Source organism: Lagenorhynchus albirostris, chromosome 14 (assembly GCF_949774975.1).
Source record: "Lagenorhynchus albirostris chromosome 14, mLagAlb1.1, whole genome shotgun sequence".
Lineage (NCBI taxonomy): Eukaryota > Metazoa > Chordata > Mammalia > Artiodactyla > Delphinidae > Lagenorhynchus > Lagenorhynchus albirostris.
This window is the reverse complement of record NC_083108.1, coordinates 79821457-79841358: the sequence shown is the minus strand read 5'-3', so window position 1 is coordinate 79841358 and position 19902 is coordinate 79821457. Positions and strand designations below refer to the sequence as shown.

Sequence of the window (19902 nt, the reverse complement as noted above, 5' to 3'; positions counted from 1 at the left end):
GCAGGGATACAACCCATGCAGCTGCCTCCCATGGGTCCTGCTTCTCCTTCAGGAGCATCATAGATTCCATGGAGTAACCCTCTTGGCAGTGGAAGGCAATAGGCCTGGCTCTCCAGTCCTTAGCCAGCCTCACTATGCAGAAACCTGCTAAGCCATGGATGATAGTATGTGGCCTAATGAAGCAACACTTGCTACATGAAGGAAAATGTGTTCTATTGAATAGATGCTTAACCTTGCTCACACAAAGGAACAGTGTAAATTAAAACGAAACTGAGGGACTTCCCTGGTGGCGCAGTATTTAAGAATCTGCCTGCCAATGCAGGGAACATGGGTGTGAGCCCTGGTCCGGGAAGATCCCACATGCTGTGGAGCAACTAAGCCCGTGCACCACAACTGCTGAGCCTGCTCTCTAGAGCCCATGAGCCACAACTACTGAGCCCGTGTGCCACAACTACTGAGGCCCGCATGCCTAGAGCCTGTGCTCTGCAACAAGAGAAGCCACCACAATGAGAAACCTGTGCACCTCACGAAGAGTAGCTCCTGCTCTCCGCAACTAGAGAAAGCCTGCAGGCAGCAACGAAGACCCAATGCAGCCAAAAAAATTAATGAGAAAAAAAAAAAAACAACGAAACTGAGATACTGTTTCCACCTACTAGATTGGCAAAGCGTAAAGAAATTTAAGTCTGTGGATAAGTAGGCACTTGTCTATATTGCTGGTGGGACTAAAAATTGGTAAGGCCTCTGTGAAGAGCACTTTGGTATTATGTATCAATATGGCAAATGAATATGCCCTTTGACCTAGCTTTTCTACTTATAGGAGTTGGTCCTACAGAAACTCTGGCCCACATGCAAAACAATAGATTGCAGCATTATTATAGCAAAGCTGGAGACAGCTTCCATTAGTGGGGAACTGGTTGAATAAATTATGGCATGTCTATAATAGAATACTAATTCTCCCTAAAAAGAGTAGGAGGAAGCTCTTTATGTACTGAGATAGACTGAACTCCAAGATGCATTGTTCAGTGAAAAAAACAAAGGGCAGAATATATATTGTGAGTTTTTTCCAAAAGGGGAAAGAAATACTAAAAAAAAAAAAATTTATACACACACACACACATACATATACATATATATACATACATACATATATATACACATGCGTTTATTTGCGTAGGATATTTCCAGAAAGATACACAAGAAACTTCATGCTGACTGTCTCTGGGGAAGGGAACTGGTGGTTGCTGGGGGACAAGGGTTGGGGGGAGACTTCTCTCAATATCTTTTTGTGCCTTTTGAATTTTGAATCATGTGAATGTATTATGTATTTGAAAAATATTTTTTTAAACCCTATATTAAGCATATTATGTCTGTGTCGTAACTTTGCAGTTTTACTTAGATTATAATTTTTTAGTTACTGTTGGACAGTTAAAATTTTTCTTGTTTTAAAAATTTTTTTCCCTTTCCCTTGGGAATGCTACGATTTCCAGCATTTCTGGTTAACCAAGCTGTTAAGTGCACCAGAAGGATAAATTTGGAACAGTGTACAGAAATTGAAACCCTGAGCCTGGCTTATTACAGCAGCCCTAAAATTTTGAGGGTAAGAATTATTTTGAAGTGAAACTTGATTCATTGGGTTTATTTTCTGTTCTTTGTACCCTTTTAAAATATAAGTAGAGCATCATTTCAATACATGATTGACACTCAGAAATTTTCTTCTCCGGTTCTTTGGTATACTGATACCAAAGATATTGAAATAATCACTTAAAATAATTTTTATTTTTATATAGTTAGCTCATATTTTGCTTCCTTTTTTTTTTGATTTCATTCATTTTGATGGTAACCAATAGTCTGTCTCCTGAATTAAAAAGACCTTTATTAATAACCAAAACCTTTTGAATTATAAAAACATCTTAATGTCTGTCACGGGAATGATCATGTTACCACCACAAAGTTATCTTTCTGGTTGGCAGATGAAATAAGCACCCAGGAAAGGACAGGAAATATGTTTGCTGGAGAAGAAGAGGCCCCTGTGTGAAGAGGCCCCTTCTTCCTGGTTACGGTGACTGAAGCCTGAACTGAATAGATGAGAGGCCACTGGCCTGCTTGGTGGGTGATGTGAAGGGTTGCAAGGGGAGAAGACATTTTTCAGTGATTTAAAACTATATGATTATTTTGAAAGCCCCCTTCCCCTTCTGATTTCCGGAGTGTGGTGACGGGGGCGTCCATGGCACCTGTATTCATCTGGGCTTCAGTTTTCAGAATCAGGTTGAATCTTTCCTCTCCCTGCCCTTTCCCTCTCCCTCTCTCCTCAAAGTCAGCCATCTATGCCTGTGAATTCTTGCAATTCGTGTGACAGTTGTCCTGGAAGCATTCCCTCAGGCGTGCAGGCACAGTTCTTTTTCAGCTTAGCTCCCCCGCCCCACGTCCACTCATCCCTCTCCCCAAAGCTCCCATTAGCCTACTACGGCATCTTGGGGTTAGAGAAGTGGGGTTGGCAGCGTGGGGACAGGAATGAAGGGAGGTGGAGCCCTTTAGGAAAAGAGTTCCAGCAGTGCTGGGGAGGCAGGAGCCTGGCCCCGAGGGGGCTCGGGCTACAGGCAGGAAGGCCACTTAGGAGACTGGACATTGCCTGGGCAGGCAGTGGTGTCCTTCCGATGAGGACAGGCACAGCGCAAGTGACCAGGAGGATGGGAGCCATGTCTTCCCTACAGTGTTATGTCACTGATGACCATATGGAAAATACTGCACAATTACACTGAAGTGTGGAGGCTTCCTGAGACTAGCTCTGTTGGGCTGGTCTCCTGAGCTTCCATTCAGAAGGAAATGAATATAGAAGGGAAATGTAAAGTTATTATGACACAGATACAAAAAATATATAGGTGGCAAGTCTTGATTAAGGAAATTCTGTTTTCCTCTTTGAGAAGTCTTTAATAAGATGAATGTGCCCTTTAACCCACGGTCTGAAAAAGCAATAAAAATGCTTCTTTTTGTTGTACTTAACAAAATTTGTTGTTCTTTTTATCTAGGTGCCTGGTTCAGGAACAAAGGTAAGAGTACTTCTTAATGGAATTACTGTCTTACTTCGGAGTGTTTGAAATGAATACACTTATGGTCAGAAGGGTACCTTACTGCCAATAACAAAAACATTTGCCAAAAAGCAAGCAGAAATGAAATAGGGAAACTCCTTAGTAGACCATCCTTTTGCTATCACAAAAGGGTCAGATTTTCAAATTCCTTAGTTTTTGTAGTGCACACTTGTTCATGTTTAAATGACGTAGCTGTCTTGACTGACAATGGGTGTGATTGGCTTCTGTGATTTCAGGGCATCCCTTGATATCTTCTTGGCCTCTTGTCAAGAGAGCTGGCTAGCTCCCAGGATTCTGCCTGTCCAGTGTAGAAGATAGAAAGAAACCTTTTGCCCAGTGAATGTACACACCTGTGCAGGAGGTGCGCACTCTCAGTGTAGCTTCCAGTGTTGAGTTGCAGGTAGGTTCTATTCAAAGCCTTATGGCCCCAGCTCAGGGGCCCTATAGAGCTGTGGTCAGGAGGCCACGGTCTCTTTGCAGATATGTCAGGGAGAAGTATGGTGGATCTACCTCTTACTCTTGGGGCTGCACCCTGTGCCTGCCTGTGAATACAGTCCCCAAGGGGGCCAAGGCAGTGGCCTTGTCGTAGTCTCCCAGAGACTGTGGAATTGGTTGCCCTTGGTTCAAAAGTCAGCTTTGCTGTTGTTTTCTTGTGTGACATATGCCTCAGTCTCCCCAGTTGCAAGTGGATGGTAGGTCTCTGCTCCAGAGGCTTGATGTAAGGCTCGAGGGAGAATGCACATAATGTAAGACTTGGTGCTTGGTGCAGCAACTAGCACGCGGGAAGCACTGCGGACAGCAGTACCCACTGTGATTGATTTCATTACGTCTCTGGACACAAACATGTTTGAGGTAGACATTTGGAAAGGAATGGTTGTGTGACTTTGGACTTCACAATACTGTGTGTGGGCCTGGATTTCCTCATCTGTGAAGGTGCTTTCAAACATTTCAGTTATAGTGCTTCTTCAAGTGAAAGAAGGGAGAGCCTTCCCTAGTGTGTAACATGGATTGAATCCAAAGCCCCTAGTTGGGGCTTCCCTGGTGGTGCAGTGGTTAAGAATCCGCCTGCCAATGCACGGGACACGGGTTCGAGCCCTGGTCCGGGGAGATCTCACATGCCGTGGAGCAACTAATCCTGTGCACCACAACTATTGAGCCTGCACTCCAGAGCCCGTGAGCCACAACTACTGAGCCTGCATGCTGCAACTACGGAAGCCCACGTGCCTAGAGCCCGTGCTCCACAACAAGAGAAGCCACCGCAGTGAGAAGCCCGTGCACCGCAACGAAGAGTAGCCCCCGCTCGCCGCAACTAGAGAAAGCCCACGCACAGCAACGAAGACCCAGTGCAGCCAAAAACAAATAAATAAAAATAAATTGATTAATTTTTTTAAAAACCCAAAAAACAAAGCGCCTAGTTGGAGCAGGGGTGGGGTCCGAAGCCCTTTACCTGCCTGACCTCCCCATCTTTCTCCTTTCTTGGTCCCTGTGAGGAACCCTACAGCTCCCAGGGACCCAGTTTGAAAGTCATATAATAGACTAGCTCTCAAATACTTCCAGCCACTAAAAAGTGCCTTTATTATAGCATTCAAAGCTTGAACTGTCTGTGGGGACAACTGCCCTGTACGCCATATAGTGTTGGTACTAAGATGGTGCATAGTAGGTACTGGGCACTCAGTGGGTTATGTGTTAATTGAATGAATGACTAAGGATTGATTCAATCAAGAAGGGAAGACCTATTGTGAGGGATAATAGGACGTTACTCAAAGGCACGTACTATGTGCCAGGCACTGTTCCAAGTGTATGTGTGTCTGCAGTCCTTTAGTTGTCCCAGTGGTTCTAGGAGGTAGGTCCTGTTGTTGGCACTCTGGCATGTGAGTCACAAAGAGATGACTTAGCTTGCCCAAGGCTACACAGCGGGGAAGAGGCAGAGCTGGGACAAGAAACCAAGCTGTCTGGCTCCAGAGACCTTATTCTTAACCGTGACATTGGACTAGCTCTACTGTGTGCCAAGCCCTGAGTTTGGAAGTTTCACACACGTTCTCTCTTTGCGTCCTATGGCCACACAGTCAGGAAGTGGCAGACTGCGACTTCCAACTCAGATCTGTGTGACACCAAAGCTTGTGCTCCGAAGGATATCAACTAATATCAGGGATGTGTTTAAATTCTTTTAAAATGCAGCTTCCAAGGTCTGTTAGAGGATGAGGAATATAAAAATCGGATCCAGTCTCCCCATTAATGGAAGCCCATTGTGATTGCTTGGAATTATTGTCAATATCTATTGAACCATCAGTGAAAGATTGTCATGGCCCTGTAGTTTCATTGTTAAGTATGCTTTACTTCTTTGCCAGTGGGTAGTTTGGGAATGGGATATGATTGAATAGGACATTCAGGAAACCAGAAGAGCCGTACCATTTTCATTCTTGTGTCTGGTCCAGTGGATGGTGATATACTAGTGCAGCTCTTGCCACTTACACTCATCCATCAGTCTTTACAAAGCCAACTGAACCCTTCCGTTTCTGCCAGCCACACCCACACACCATGGGAATGGCTCCATCAGAGGATATGGAACGGTGTGCACTTTCTTAGAACACAGTATCATTGCTGAATCAGGGCATGTTCAGATAAAGGAATCCAGGGTTATCTTTTGATGACTTGCTTAAGAGCTAATTAACCGGTAGCATGGGACTCCCTGCATAACTCTTTTTTTTTTTTTTTTTTTTACGGTATGAGGGCCTCTCACTGTTGTGGCCTCTCCCGTTGCGGAGCACAAGCTCCGGACGCGCAGGCTCAGCGGCCATGGCTCACAGGCCCAGCCGCTCCACGGCATGTGGGAATCTTCCCGGACCGGGGCACGAACCCATGTCCCCTGCATCGGCAGGCGGACTCTCAACCACTGCGCCACCAGGGAAGCCCCCTGCGTAACTCTTAAACCCAGTGGTGCGACTTGTTATGCAGAGGATGTTGTGGTGACTGGTGTTGCCCTCCTGCGACTCCATCACATGACATCTAGTCTTTGCTTCTGAACCACGTCACGTTCTTATATTAGAGGTTTGACTTACAAGGATAGTTGCCGGTCTTCATGGTCATGGGAGCAGTACATAAGAACTCCTTGTTTATCTATAAAATTACAGCTTAAATACTTAATAATTTTGAATTATAAACAACGTAGTACATGGTTGAGGGCAAAGTTCAGAGCAATATGAACAACTAAATATAAATTAGATTCCTTCCTAAACAGTGGTTTCTAAGAACAGGCATTTAGAGCAAACATCAGACTTGTCTCATGGTACAAAGAGGCCAAAATATCTAGAGGTTTGAGCCATTTAAAGGATTGCTTGGTGCTTTGTCACTCTGCTGGCAATGGCCATAAGTGAAAAATGTCCTTTAATAGCATTGGTCTAACCAGGGCTTCCTGATTTTGCTTTAAAAATTTGTTTGTCTCTGTTTTTCTTACCCATGATCCTACCACCCATTGTGTGCGTGTGTAAGGGTGTGTGTAGAAGTTGTGTGTAAACTGGGTCAAGCATATATTCAGAGAGGTTGTGGGGCTTTAGGAGGATGGACCCTGGGATTGTGTGAAGAATGTGCACGTGCGTGTATACAGTGAGTGTGTTTATCAGTAGGAGCTGTGGTTTGGAGGTGAGAGTGTATGTGTGCATTTGATGGTGTGATGGGAGTTTGTGTGTATGTGTGTGTGTGTGTGTGTGTGTGTGTGTGTGTGTTTGGGATATAATTCACGTACTATAAAACTTACCATTTTAAAGTGTACAATTCAGTGGTTTTTGGTATATTCACAAGGTTATGCAATCATCACCAACATCTAATTCCAGAACATTCTCACCACCCCAAAAAGAAACCCTGTGCTCATTAGCAGTCACCCTTCATTCTACCCCAACCTTCTCCCCCAGCCCCTGGCAACCGCTAATCTACTTTCTGTCTCTATGGATTTGCCTATTCTGGACATTTCCTATAGATGGGATCATGTAGTACGTGGTCCTTTGTGTCTGGCTTCTTTCATTTGGCACAGTGTTTTCAGGATTCATCTATGTTGTAGCATGTGTTAGTGCTTCTTTCCTTTTTATAGGTGATTCTTTTTATTTATGATATTCTTTTGTATGGATAGACCACATTTTATTTATCCATTCATCAGTTGATGAATGACAACTGGGTTATTTTCAGTTTTGGGCTATTAAGAATGCTGCTGGGAACATTTGTGTACACGTTTTTGTGTGAATATGTTTCCAGAGGCAATCACTTGACATTTTGAGTATATCCTTCTCAGATATTTTCTTTGTGAATGTATTCATGTGTTTACATATAAATATCTGTGTTTTTGCAAGTGTGGAATTCTAGTATGCATATTGTTCTATAGCACGCTTTTCCCTTCTTGGCAGTGTATCTGTGGAGGTGTGTTTCAAGTTTTTCGTTATTTTAACCCATTCACCTCTGTTGTGGTGTGTCTTTAATAATCCAGGACTTTACTTTGCAGGTCCCTATCACTGTTCAGTCCATCATCATTCAATCTCTAAATAAAACACTAACCCGACTGGAAGACACTGACACTGATGTATTGAGGCCGCTGGTTCTTGTCGAGGCTGGGCATGATAAAATCTGCACTAACATCATCCTTGAGGTAGGCGCCCAATTTGGCTTTGAAAGTTTGCTCTGTTTGTGGGCGACTCAAGCTGCGTGGTGCTGAGGCGTAACTGGACGCCCTCCAAAGGGGGCTCTGGCCATCCGATGGTATCACTTTTCTTGTCTTGGCCTCCTACTTCCCTTTATCCTATCTCATCAGAGGTCGCTTCTTTGTCTCTGAAATAATCGTGTAATTTTTCTCCACAAACCTAGTAACTTACAAGGATACGTCAAAATTTGTTGTTGCTGCTGTTGTGTTTGTTTGTTTGGTTTTTTTTAGATGTTGGGAGTAGGAGTTTATTAATTTATTTATTTTTGCTGTGTTGGGTCTTTGTTTCTGTGCAAGTGCTTTCTCTAGTTGTGGCAAGCGGGGGCCACTCTTCATCGCGGTGCGCGGGCCTCTCACTATCGCGGCCTCTCTTGTTGCGGAGCACAGGCTCCAGACGTGCAGGCTCAGTAGTTGTGGCTCATGGGCCTAGTTGCTCCACGGCATGTGGGATCCTCCCAGATCAGGGCTCGAACCCGTGTCCCCTGCATTGGTAGGCAGATTCTCAACCACTGTGCCACCAGGGAAGCCCCATGTTTTTTTTTTTTAATATTTATTTATTTGGCTGCGCTGGGTCTTAGTTGCGGCACACAGGATCTTCATTGTGGCATGTGGGATCTTTTAGTTGTGGCATGCAGGATCTTTTAGTTGCAGCATGCGGGCTCCTTTAGTTGCGGCATGCAGGATGTAGTTCCCTGACCAGGGATCAAACCTGGGCCCCTGCATTGGGAGTGCAGAGTCTTAATCACTGAACCACCAGGGAAGTCCCGCTGCTGTTGTTTTAGCACATTTATCTGCACAGATAGGCTGATTACATTCTGCTCAGACCAGCTGATTTGGAACTTATGTAATTGGGCACAGAAAGGCTTAGATGCCCCTGTCTGTCAGCTGGGGCTGATGCTGAGATAACACTTCCCATGATCCGATTGGACAGGAGAGAAAAGCTTTAACACGTGGAGAAGTGGGAAAGGATTTGCCTCCTAGATACATGTTTTTTTATCTGAGTTATTAATACAGCTACAGAAATTTATTGGAAACAGGTGTATTTGAAGTATTATTTTATTTTTTAGGTGAAGTATATCCTCACGTATACAAATGCAGGTGAGATAATAAAAGCTGATGTCTTTGTTCTTCTGGGAGCGGTTAGCAGTGCGATGGTTCCATTCCAACAAAAGTTTGAAATTTATTTTATTCAGGTAAGTTTGATTAGTTTTGTATAAGTATGTAATTGCCAAGTATAAAGAAATCATGACTTAGTGGGGAAAAAAAAATCAAATTAGAAGTATTACCACTTCTAACCATTTGTATGGAACAAAGGACTTGCATGTATCCTGTGGAGCTTGTAATGAAATCAAGCCAGAGTCCTTGTATCTTTTCCATTTAGGAATAAGATGCTCTTCCATGTGAGCTTGTTCTTTTACAGCATGATGTACTCCTACACTCAGCAGATATATTTATAGTTCTGAGTAGGGAGAGAGATTCTTTTATTGGTTGGTAATCCCACATTATGAAAACCATTTCATTTTCTCTCTGCCATTTCCTTATTAAAATGAGAATTACTGGGCTTCCCTGGTGGCGCAGTGGTTGAGAGTCCGCCTGCCGATGCAGGGGACACGGGTTCGTGCCCCGGTCCGGGAGGATCCCACGTGCCGTGGAGCGGCTAGGCCCGTGAGCCATGGCCGCTGAGCCTGCGCGTCCGGAGCTTGTGCTCCGCAACGGGAGAGGCCACAACAGTGAGAGGCCCGCGTACCGCAAAAAAAAAAAAAAAAAAAAAAGAGAATTACTTGGGGCATTTCTGCATTGTCTTTCAGCAAAATACAAAGCCAGTTCCTCTCAGTGGAAACCCTGGTTATGTTGTGGGACTCCCGTTAGCTGCTGGATTTCAGCCTCAGAAGGGATATCCTTTTGGCACCATAGAGAAGCTTGATTTCCCTGTCCATGTGTGTGGGCTGCACTTCTTATTGCTGAGAGTCCTGAGGGCTGGACTCTCGCCAGAGCTTCCTGTGGGTGCCTCTGCCTGCGCAGCAGGTAGGGCTGTGTGGAGCCTGACAGGGTGGAGCAGTACAGCGCAGGAGAGTGTCAGTGTCTTACAGTGAAAATCTTAAGACAGAAAGCTTGACAGACATTTAGAGGTATTTAATTTTATACTTAAACAGAGACTCTTAAACAAATTGAGTGATTTTGAAAATTTGGAGTTAATTTTGAAGGGCCTGTTTCTGAGAAGTTTTCTCCTGAGGATCTCCTAATCAAGGAAAATAGTTATAACTATTTTTTGCCTTCTTCTGGGAAATAACTGTCAAAATTCCCGAGACCTAGAGAAAGGGATATTTGGGTCTCTCCCATGTGACTCATATGACACCATCTCTTAAGAATCAGCTGCTTTAGTACTGGGCAACTCCCTTAACCTTCTGTGAATGTCTGGGATTATGCAGACCACGAACAGATACGGACAACTTACTCTTCTTCGTAGCACAGCTGAGCAAGACTGCTTAGCAATAGCGGGGATCCGGACCCCAGTATTATTTGGTTACAACATGCAATCTGGCTGTAAACTCAGGTAAGAGAGTAACTTGCTTCTGTTGGAGCCCATTTGTGTTGATCAGAAAACAAAGCATTCTTACCCTTTGCATTTTAATCAGAACTCTGCATCAGCTGACAGGCTCATTAGCATTATTATTAGTGGGTAGTAGCAACAGTAACAATAACTTACAATGTTGTAGTTTTGGTTTTCTAATTTTAATTCTCATAACCGTAAACCAGTTGTCATGATTCAAAGGAAAGTGTTACAACCCTTGCGCTTATCAAATATGGCAGAGTAAAAATCTCAAGGCTTCGTATGTTTTGTTTCTAAGGTGGCATAGCTCTTGAGTTCATAGCAAAAATATGTTCTCTGGAAGTCCTTCCTTTATTTCTGAATTTTAATGTACTCAGCACAACAAACCCAATGAGAGGCAGCCTGAATGTGATCTGTTTTTACTTTATCTTTTTATTATCAAACATAATGTAAAATGTCAAACAGCTCTTCATGGCTTGTTCTAAAGACAGCAGTTCTTACCTTCATTTCCCCCATCCCAGAGACAATCACTTGCAACTCTTACAGCTGATTTTTTGGAAATTTACCCCCAAATATTTAAATAACCCACACGTAATGCTACTTCTTGATTTTTTTGGTTTTATGACTTATTTATTTTTAATTTTAATTTTTTTATTCAAGTATAGTTGATTTATAATTTCAGGTGTACAGCAAAGTGATTCAGTTATATTCTTTTCAGATTCAGATTCTTTTCCATTATAGGTTATTACAGCAATTGAACATAGTTCCCTTTGCTATACAATAGGCCCTTGTTGCTTATCTATTTTATTATGACTTTTTTTATTTATTGAGCTCCCACTGTGGAGGATGAAGATTTGGCTCTTTCTCCTTTGATCCCCTACCCCACCACCCGCTCACTTCCCATCCTTATGTCTCCCCAGGGTATCTACATCATTATTTTGGTTAGACCAATATTCACCATTTACATCATTCTGATTGCTTTAGACTAGCATTTCTCAAAGAGGGTTCCATGGGATACATTTCCATAACATGTCAGTAGGGGTAAGTCTGTGGTCCAGTATGTTTGGGAAACACCAAATTAAAGTTAAAAACATGATTCCTTACTAAGTAAGCACTTCTCAGAGTCTTCAGTACACCAGTGTACTTCAGGGGGGACATGGGTATGCAATAGTTCCCAAATTTTTGGCCATGGAACCCTTCTTGTACAGAGCCTCTCCATGGAATACAGTTTGGGAAACATTGTTTTGGATTCATCTCCCTGGCCAACCAAGATTTCACAAAGTCAGAGACACTTTCACTTCAAAAAATCCCCTTTTAGAGAGTGAGAAAAGAAACTAGAGAGAATATGCGTGTTGTTGAGGGCTGTAAAAACTGCAGGTACGATATTCTATAATCAGAGATGTTATGGGTACTAACACTGTATTAAAGTGATGCATTTCGCAGTTGTAACATAAAGGCTAATACCTTGTCTCTCATTTTTTAGTACTTTTTTGTGTACCAGAGAAATGTCAAAATAAAATATGACCCTGACACTTATTTAAAAAAAAACACAAAAAACTGCAGGTCTGAACAATCACCTCATTCGGTTGACCTTGTTTCCTTTCCCAAAAGACTGACCAAAGCTATCGCGTGTAGGCTGGTAGCGCAGAAGGTGGAGAGCCTGCTGAAGGGCCAGGGCTTCCCAGATTATGTGGCCCCTTTTGGAAATTCCCAGGCCCAGGATGTGCTGGACTGGGTACCCGTCCACTTCATCACCCAGACGTCCCACATGAAGGTAAAGGGGGAGAAGTTGAAGGCCACATGCTAGTGGTCTCTCCAACGTGCACCTGCCCCTCACTGTGGGGAGGTAGAGGCAGTAGGGGAGCTGACAGTGGGGGTCTCTGGGTAGGAGCTTGGGCTTTGTCGTTAGATGAGCCTGGATCTTGAACACTGATTTTTGCCCCTAGTTAGCATTGTCGCCTTTGGCCAGTGGTTTTACAGGTTTGAGCCTCTGTTTCCTCATCTGATAGCTATATTACTGACCTCATGGACTTGTTGAGAGTTAAATGAGGTAACATTCATGGTGCCTAGTGGTCACTCCATAAATGGAAACCACTACCAGTCACCATCCTATTCCTTGTTGGTGTTATGTAAGGCCTTCTCTAGGCATCGTGATATGATAGGTAAATGTCAGAACTGTTTCAACAAGACTTCCGTCTGCACAGCTGTCCCATCCGTTGTTCCCTGGTCTATAAAAGCAGTCCACATGTCAGAGCTTTCAATTCTAAAGTTCCCAAAAGAGTTTAATGGAAGTTGACGTCCTCCAAATAGGTTCTGGATCACGTGCGGTTCTTCTGCCCACCTTTTTCTTTTGTCTCAGCAGTCAGAGTGTGGGCCAGCCCCCGTCACCGCAGGCGTGCTCCCCATCTTATCCTTTAATTGCCCGGCTTTTTCTTGTCACAGTTTCTTCAGGCCTCTCATTACCTGCTTAGCACATTTATAGCGTGGGGATAATGGGGGTGAGGACTAGCTCCGATCCTGCCCTCCCCACCGAGTCCCCAGCAGGGACCCGTGGTTACTCAGTCCCTGCTGTTCACCTAAGTCTTGGCTCAGCTCTGCTGCCTCAGTGAACCAGGCAAATTGCTTCTAGTTTCTCAGAGATGGTTAAGACATCCAGTTACTACTTATTCCTCAGAAGGGAAGACATAGGTTGAGGGGAGAGGGGCAGCAGTGCAGACACTAGCACTGCTGGGGTCTGTGCTGGTCAGGGAGCTCAGAGGGCCTGGAACGGGTTTTGTACCAGCCTTCTAGGCATAGCCAGCACGAGAGCATCTGCTAAGCTCAGTTGATACCAGCTGCGTGTTGCATCTTTTCCTAATAACAGGATATTCTCAAGGATTTTTCAGCTTGCAAATTTCTTAAAAGGCAGTTTTAAGCCAAGGAATTCCACCCGTGCCTTTTTGGCAGGCACCAAATTTAGCAGGCCTGCTAGCTTTTCATGCCCTAAAGAGATGTATTTTTTTAAACTTTTTATTGTGGAAAAATTTCACACACAAAAGTAGAATACTCCAGTGGAACTCCATCTCCCCGTTGGGCAGCTTCAACATTATTACATTTGCCAATTGATGAGACTGTAAAGGCAGGAAAGAGGTCTGGAAGGCCCCCTTGCCCATTTTCCCCTTGGGGCTGAGCAAACAGGGGTCCTGGGCAGAGGCCTCAGGCCCAGGTCCCAGTGTCTAGCCTGAGCTCAGGCAGCTTCATTGTGGCACCAGTGCTCTCGGTGCAGAGGGAGAGTTAACATCTGTGACAGCTTAAGATGCCGCCTGTATACCCCCAGGTAGCATCTTAATTGCCAACTGATGAAATCAGATAAGTGACAAGGAAGCACTTAAATTTCCTCTAAGTGCATTTTAACATGATATGCAGTCAGGTTTAATTTCTGTCTGTTAATAATACCGTTCTCCCTCTCCCCCCTCCCCCCGTGCCAACTTCGCTCCTGAAGTATCTCTGAGGTAGATGTAAACAGGCAGGTGCAGTTAGAGCTGTTAAGGCCCTGGAGGTTCCACAGTTGGGTATTGGGGTTACCACAGCTGCCAGGTAATGCTGGCCTCTTTAGAGATGGGAAGGGATGGAAAAATTATGCTTTAGGTGTTAAAATATTTTTGGAGCATTGAGTACTTGAAAATATGTGCTTTTTCTAAGCTGTTTTTATCTGAACTTCTAGAGTCTATTCATCCTCTTGTTCAGAACATTTTGTAATATGTGAAACATTTTGTAATTAAAACTCTGAACTGCAGATTAAGTTTGACTTGAGGTTGTTTAATACTCAAATTGATTAATGGCATTTTGTTTGGCAGGATTCTTGCCAGCTCCCAGTGGCGTTGGCTATAGAAGTGAAGTGGACTAAATACGGATCCTTATTGAACCCACAGGCTAAAATCGTCAATGTAACTGCAAATCTGATTTCATCCTCGTTTCCTGAGGTAGGCCTAATTTTAAAGGTATAGGTTAAGACACGAGTCCAGACAAAACTGTGATAGGTGAAATTTATTTTGTAAAAAAGATAATTAAAATTTAAACAATCTGGATTCTTAAAACAATTTAGCAGTCATTATCTTTTATTTGGAGAAAAAACTCCCCTGAACACAGGGGTTTTATTCACATTAACATTCTTGTTTAGACTTGATCTTTTAAAACTCTTGTCTTGAGTTGTGAATGACATCGATGTGTTAGGACAACCTGAGTGAAAATTGTATCTCTCCTCTGAGTTAATGGCTGATTAGCCCTCCACGTACCTACCAGATTCATGAACCAACAGTGGTTGGGTGAGGAAGGAAATGAAAGCTGTCCCATCTTTGTTATCCTGGTGAATACACTGGAGGGTAGGGCTTGCATCACTCTGATTTTTTTTTATTACAGACCAACTCAGGAAATAAAAGGACAATTCTTATTTCCACTGCGGTTACTTTTGTGGATGTGTCTGCACCTGCAGAGGCAGGCTTCAGAGCTCGCCCAACCATCAATGCTAGGCTGCCCTTTAATTTCTTCTTCCCATTTGTTTGACGTAAGTCATTAAATAGGGAAACTACACCACACCTGCCTAATCAAGCGCGTGTGGGGCCCAGGGCTCCTTGGAGACATCCCACTTTATTATACGTATAACGCTTGAGGTTGCCCCCAGACCGACACACTTCCCCTCTCCACTCACTTCCCTCCTCTCTTTTCTCCCTTTGGGAATTTCATTCTACTTGCTTTGACTTTAGAAGGGGTCTGGCTTGGCCACTTCCAGTACTCTCAGTACATAGGTCATATGCGGGAGCCAAGTTGCACCTTTGGGAAGAACGTAAAGAGAACAGACCTTGAAGTAGTGCAGGCGTTGAGGGTTTATCCAGTTTATTCATCCCCTGCTTTAATGTGAGTTATTTTTTAAAATATTATTTTTAGTGCTCGCTTCGGCAGCACATATACTAAAATATTATTTTTAGTTCAGGCTTTTCAGGTCCCGTTAAAATGAGTACAAAAATAGCAAGTGGTATAAAATCATGCAAGTAGAGTACAAGGCCTCACGAGGGGATCTTCCCCCAAATGTCACGTTAATTACAGTGGCGTCTTGGGTCTAATTGCTACTTCTGTACCAGGCACTGAAGCTAGCTTGCTCTCCAGCTAGTGGGCCGGTATAGGATGCCACAGAGTGATTCCAAGCAGTTGAACCTAGAAAGAATACAGTAGGAGGGCCTGCGGGAAGGAGAGAGTTTATTTTATACATTAATTGTACAGTAATTGAGAAAAATGTTGTCAGGGTGCAGAACTGGGTGGAGCCAGCTAAAAGTTGGAGGACGCAGAGGAGGGGCTGGGTACTTGAGAACAAGCCCCTTGGGGGACATTGTGATTAGCTCTTTAGAACAGCTTGGAAATAGAAAATATTTTTCTAGAATGTGCTGATAGCTAAGGTAGCTCTCTTTTTTCTCTTTTGTCTTTCAGAGTGGTCATATGAAAGGATGCACTGGTTCCTTAATATACGTGTGAACTGTGAAAACTGTACATTTGATGAGATTAAGTTTTATATACAGCTAGTAATTGTCCAGCTTGTTGTTCATTTTCAAGCAAGAGTCAAGTGTTCAGCATGAGAAAAATATAGTTTATGATACATTTGTTAAACAGTGTGGGGTGGGAATGGGATGGGACATTCTCAGTCACACCAAGGAAGAAATAGAGCCTCTGAAAGACTGTGTCCCCCAGAATCCGAGCTGGCAGCAGTGAGACAAAGCCATCAAAGCAAACCTCTCCCCAACGTGGCCCCAGGAGGGGCGGCTGTCTTCCTCGTCACAAGCCCGTGAGGCAGGTCTTCCCTTTGGGGTGGGTGGAGCAGGTATGCCTCTAGTTCACCTCACCAAGAAGTCCATGCTGTCTCAATAGCTTGTTAAGTCTTTCAATTTCTTGTTCCTGTTATTACAAAAAGCAGACAAATAACTGAATTTACCTTCTGAGCCTCACCAGGGATGTGGCAGTCACACAGTGAGCCGCAGACACGCACAGGGAAGCAGAGCTGAATGAAAGCCATACTCCTCATGCAATCAGTCAGCCGGGGCCCAGCAGCGATGGCAGTGAGGAGAGAGACCTGGCAAAGCTGCAGGGAAGGAGGCAACGCCTAAACTGAATCCGAAAGGACAAGGAAGGCCTGACCGAGGGAAGTGGGCTCCAGGCTAAGGGCACTGAGTGAGCAGAGGCCTGGCCTGGAGAAGCTCAGTGCTGGAGGGAGGGAACGATCTGTGTTCACAGAGGGCGTTTTCCCAGACACCTTCTTACCTTCTCAGAGCAGCTGAATTCAAGGTGTTGGATCTTGGTGGCCAGTTGTATATTTATCTGTTTTAACCTTAGTAGCTGCCGTTCAGAACGTGTCTTAACCGAGATAATTATCCCTGAAAAATAATTGCGAGGGTCTCCATGATACTGGTCTCTAATTTAGCCCCTTGGGAAAAAAACTGTATTCCTTACAAATGTATAACTGGGAAGAGTGGTGACAAGTAAAACAGTCATCATGGCTTAAAGTCATCAGAACTAGGAGGGTCAGAGTTTTCATTTCTGAGCTACTCAGTACCCAGCTGTGAAATACTTCTTTGGCTTTTCTGGTGTGAGAAATCCTTAAAAATAATCACTGACCAGATGAAGGTTAAGCTCCTTAGTAGGGGGCAGTTCACAACAGTCTTGCTACTTAGCAGCAGTTGTTCAAAAGGCACTAAGTGCAAGCCTGGAAATGCTCAAGCTTGGGGTTGGGACTGTCACTTTGCCAACTTTCTGCCTCCAGAGCTGTGGCCAGTTGTCAGACAATGACCTGCATCTTGGCTTGGGGGCTGGGGGGGGGGCTCCCAAATGCCCACACCACACTGCAGACACGGCCTCAAAGACTGGGCTGCAGTAGGGCTGCTCCGCCCCTTTCCAAGTGTGAGTGACAGAGTCTGGACCTTCCCCCACACATGTGGCGCCCACAAGGCCTGGGAGTAGCCGCCCCTGGTCCACAGTGTTCCTGGTTGTCTCACTGAATCCGGTTTAGCCTTGTGTTGCTTCAGTCACGCTACTAAATTTGATAGCAGTGTAATAACGGGCAATAGCCAGTCATATGCCTCGCTGCCATTTAGACAAAGAAAATGAACAAATCTCACAACAGTGTGATGTAAGAGTACTGGGTAGTAACTGCTTCATGAGTCATTTATAATCAGTCATGGTCTATCTACCTCACATAACCTTTGCAGAGAGTATTTTTCTGTTAGATTAGATGAAAAAATCGACATAAGCATCTAAAATATTATCTGAAAAGCCTCCATTATTTCCTTTGACAGAACCCAAATAAAGGTTCTTAATAGGCTTTACTTTAATCACTAGGTCTGAACTGGCCGCCCCCAAAGCCCACATGCCCGACAGAGCCGCTCTCACAGCCCTTTCCCCGGCCAGGTGGCACCACAGCAGGCGGCCACAGCAGGGGATGGGCCTGCTTCCAACAGGCTGCACTGTCGCTCAGTCAGTCTCCTGACAGCGACCCACAGCCCGTCGTGTTGGGCACTAGTCTAGGGATTCCCAACCCTGCTGGACACCCAGTCACCTGGGGGTGCTTCACAGACGGACACCTCCCTCTGGGCTCCGCACCAGACTCTCCCCTTAAAGTGTCGAGGGTGATTCTGATGCGGCAAGTCTGAGGACAGGCATTTGATCAACTCTGACTAGTTCGCTGATGGCTGAACCGCTAACCAGTCACTAGGTCCACATAAAACCACAGCACAAATGGCTTCTCTGACATGGAGGCTCCCTGCACCAACAGAGAGTGTGTGAGGAAGAGGATCTGTACCTGAAATACGGTAAAGCAGTATCTCCCCAAGTGTGTCCTCCAGAGCCAGAGTCTACAGCACGCTCATAGGTGTTATTTCCTCCCAAAGTGTTGAACTGGTCAACTTGGAAAACAATTACAGTTCTCAGAGCCTTCATCATGCTAACTCGTGTTGTGACTTTCTCAAAGGGGTCAGAGTCTAGTGTACAGCATTTCTCAGCTTCCTTGCTCCCCTTCCGAAGGTGCCCCTCCCAAGGTGGGATGGGGTTTGGTAGAACACTCTCCAGGAAACACCAAATGAAAAACAAAGGTGCTTTGGGAACCAAGCTGGCAGGGATTGATCAGGGATTAGTCTAACCCTTGCCATAACCATCTTTCAGTAATCATAGAAATGAGAGTCTGAAGGAGAAAGGCACTTCCTCTCAGAGAACACGTCCTGGTGTCAATTTGTAGCCACAAAGGTGACGGTGGGACACCAAATCAGACCATGTTTCTCTTGGTTGCCAAGAGGAGGAGGACCAGGGCCTCTGCGCCCCTTCCAGGCTCCACCCACTGTCCCATCCCCCGCCCCCCCCCCCCAGCCCAGGAGCGCAGGGGACATACCGTTGATGATCCGGGCCACCCGCCACAGGCGGAGCAGAATCAGCAGCCCTAGAGCCTCAAACTCATGCTCCCGGAAAAGGAGGACAACGTCGAGGATGAAGGAAACCACCACGACGATGGCGTCCAGGATTTCAAACTTGTGGTGAAAGAACTCCAAGCGGAAGACAAATATTTTAAAGAAAATCTCCATCATAAAAAAGGTCAAGATGGCAATGCTCATGTAGTGGAACACCTGAAGGGGACAAGGAGATACAGAGTAGACTCAGGCTGTCATGGGCTGGGGCAGGTCACACGGACGAGCTGGCCTTGAATGCCCCTGCCCAGTCACCGAGAGAATCCATTCATTTGACCAATCGCAAATTCCTGCCAGCACCAGGCGCTGTTCTCGGGCTGGACTGTGGCTGAGAACAGCACACACGTTGCTCTCTGAAGGGCAATGGGGCAATGGCAGTTGAAAACATCCGCCATGCCCTTTGGCCCTGCAAAGCTCACGCGTGCACAAAGACAGTAAGGATATTTACTGCAACATCATTTGCAGAACAAAAGATTTTCTACATTGTTTGGAGAACAACAGAAACGTCCACTAGACTAGGGCACTTGTTAAATGCATTATGGTATCTCCACATGGAGCATTACGCAATTGTTCAAAAGACCAAGGCTGATCCGTATGTATCGACTAGAAATGATGGTAAGATGGTAAGTGAAGAGAGTTCCCAGATCTTGATTTATAAATACTAGCCTTCACTAAAGTAACCTTTTCCATTCTGGGGCAGGGAAAGTACGAATGAGCTGGGACATCATCCAGGGCCAGAAAACAAGGAAACGCTCAAAGGCTATGGAGTCATGTCAAGAGGACAGAGCAGTCAGCTCGAAGAGGCTCACAGTGACCAAATTTGGGACAGTTTGGATATTTAGTATTTAGGGGCGAAGTGCCGTGATGTCTAACTTACTTTTGAATGGTCAGACAAAAATAGATGGGTGTGGGGTGTGTTTGTGGATAGGTATATGTATAAAGAAAGCAAATACAGCAAAATGTATATTTGCCACTTTTCATAATAAAAAGTAAAGAAAAAGGCACAAGACAGTATAGGAGGTATATTACTGATTCTATTAAACAACAGGGAGAGAAAAGATAATCATCTATGGGAGGACTTGGGTTGGCACAGAAGAAAACGTTAAC

At 44.7% G+C, this 19902-nt stretch overlaps 2 protein-coding genes across 13 annotated transcripts in view; one reads left to right on the top strand and one right to left on the bottom strand.

The window, feature by feature from the left end:
- TCTN1 (tectonic family member 1) overlaps positions 1 to 19746 on the top strand; it is a 33070-nt gene extending 13324 nt beyond the window's left edge. For 2 of the 6 annotated variants that reach the window (XM_060170553.1, XM_060170559.1), the window contains 9 exons: positions 1488 to 1597; positions 3027 to 3047; positions 7576 to 7719; positions 8838 to 8963; positions 9579 to 9664; positions 10184 to 10324; positions 11933 to 12095; positions 14158 to 14283; positions 14720 to 14890. In XM_060170553.1, the coding sequence (XP_060026536.1) occupies positions 1488 to 1597; positions 3027 to 3047; positions 7576 to 7719; positions 8838 to 8963; positions 9579 to 9664; positions 10184 to 10324; positions 11933 to 12095; positions 14158 to 14283; positions 14720 to 14863 (1061 nt within the window). In that variant the 3' untranslated portion in view covers positions 14864 to 14890. Of the gene's footprint in view, positions 1 to 1487; positions 1598 to 3026; positions 3048 to 7575; positions 7720 to 8837; positions 8964 to 9578; positions 9665 to 10183; positions 10325 to 11932; positions 12096 to 14157; positions 14284 to 14719; positions 14891 to 16039 lie in introns of those variants that run through there. The other 4 variants (XM_060170555.1, XM_060170554.1, XM_060170558.1 and 1 more) reach the window with 4 other exon arrangements.
- Positions 15536 to 19902, bottom strand: part of HVCN1 (hydrogen voltage gated channel 1) — a 29095-nt gene continuing 24728 nt past the window's right edge. For all 7 annotated transcript variants that reach the window (XM_060170563.1, XM_060170565.1, XM_060170562.1 and 4 more), the window contains 3 exons: positions 18723 to 18954; positions 16607 to 16719; positions 15536 to 16243 (listed from right to left, as the gene is read on the bottom strand). In XM_060170563.1, the coding sequence (XP_060026546.1) occupies positions 16178 to 16243; positions 16607 to 16719; positions 18723 to 18954 (411 nt within the window). In that variant the 3' untranslated portion in view covers positions 15536 to 16177. The remainder of the gene's footprint in view (positions 16244 to 16606; positions 16720 to 18722; positions 18955 to 19902) is intronic.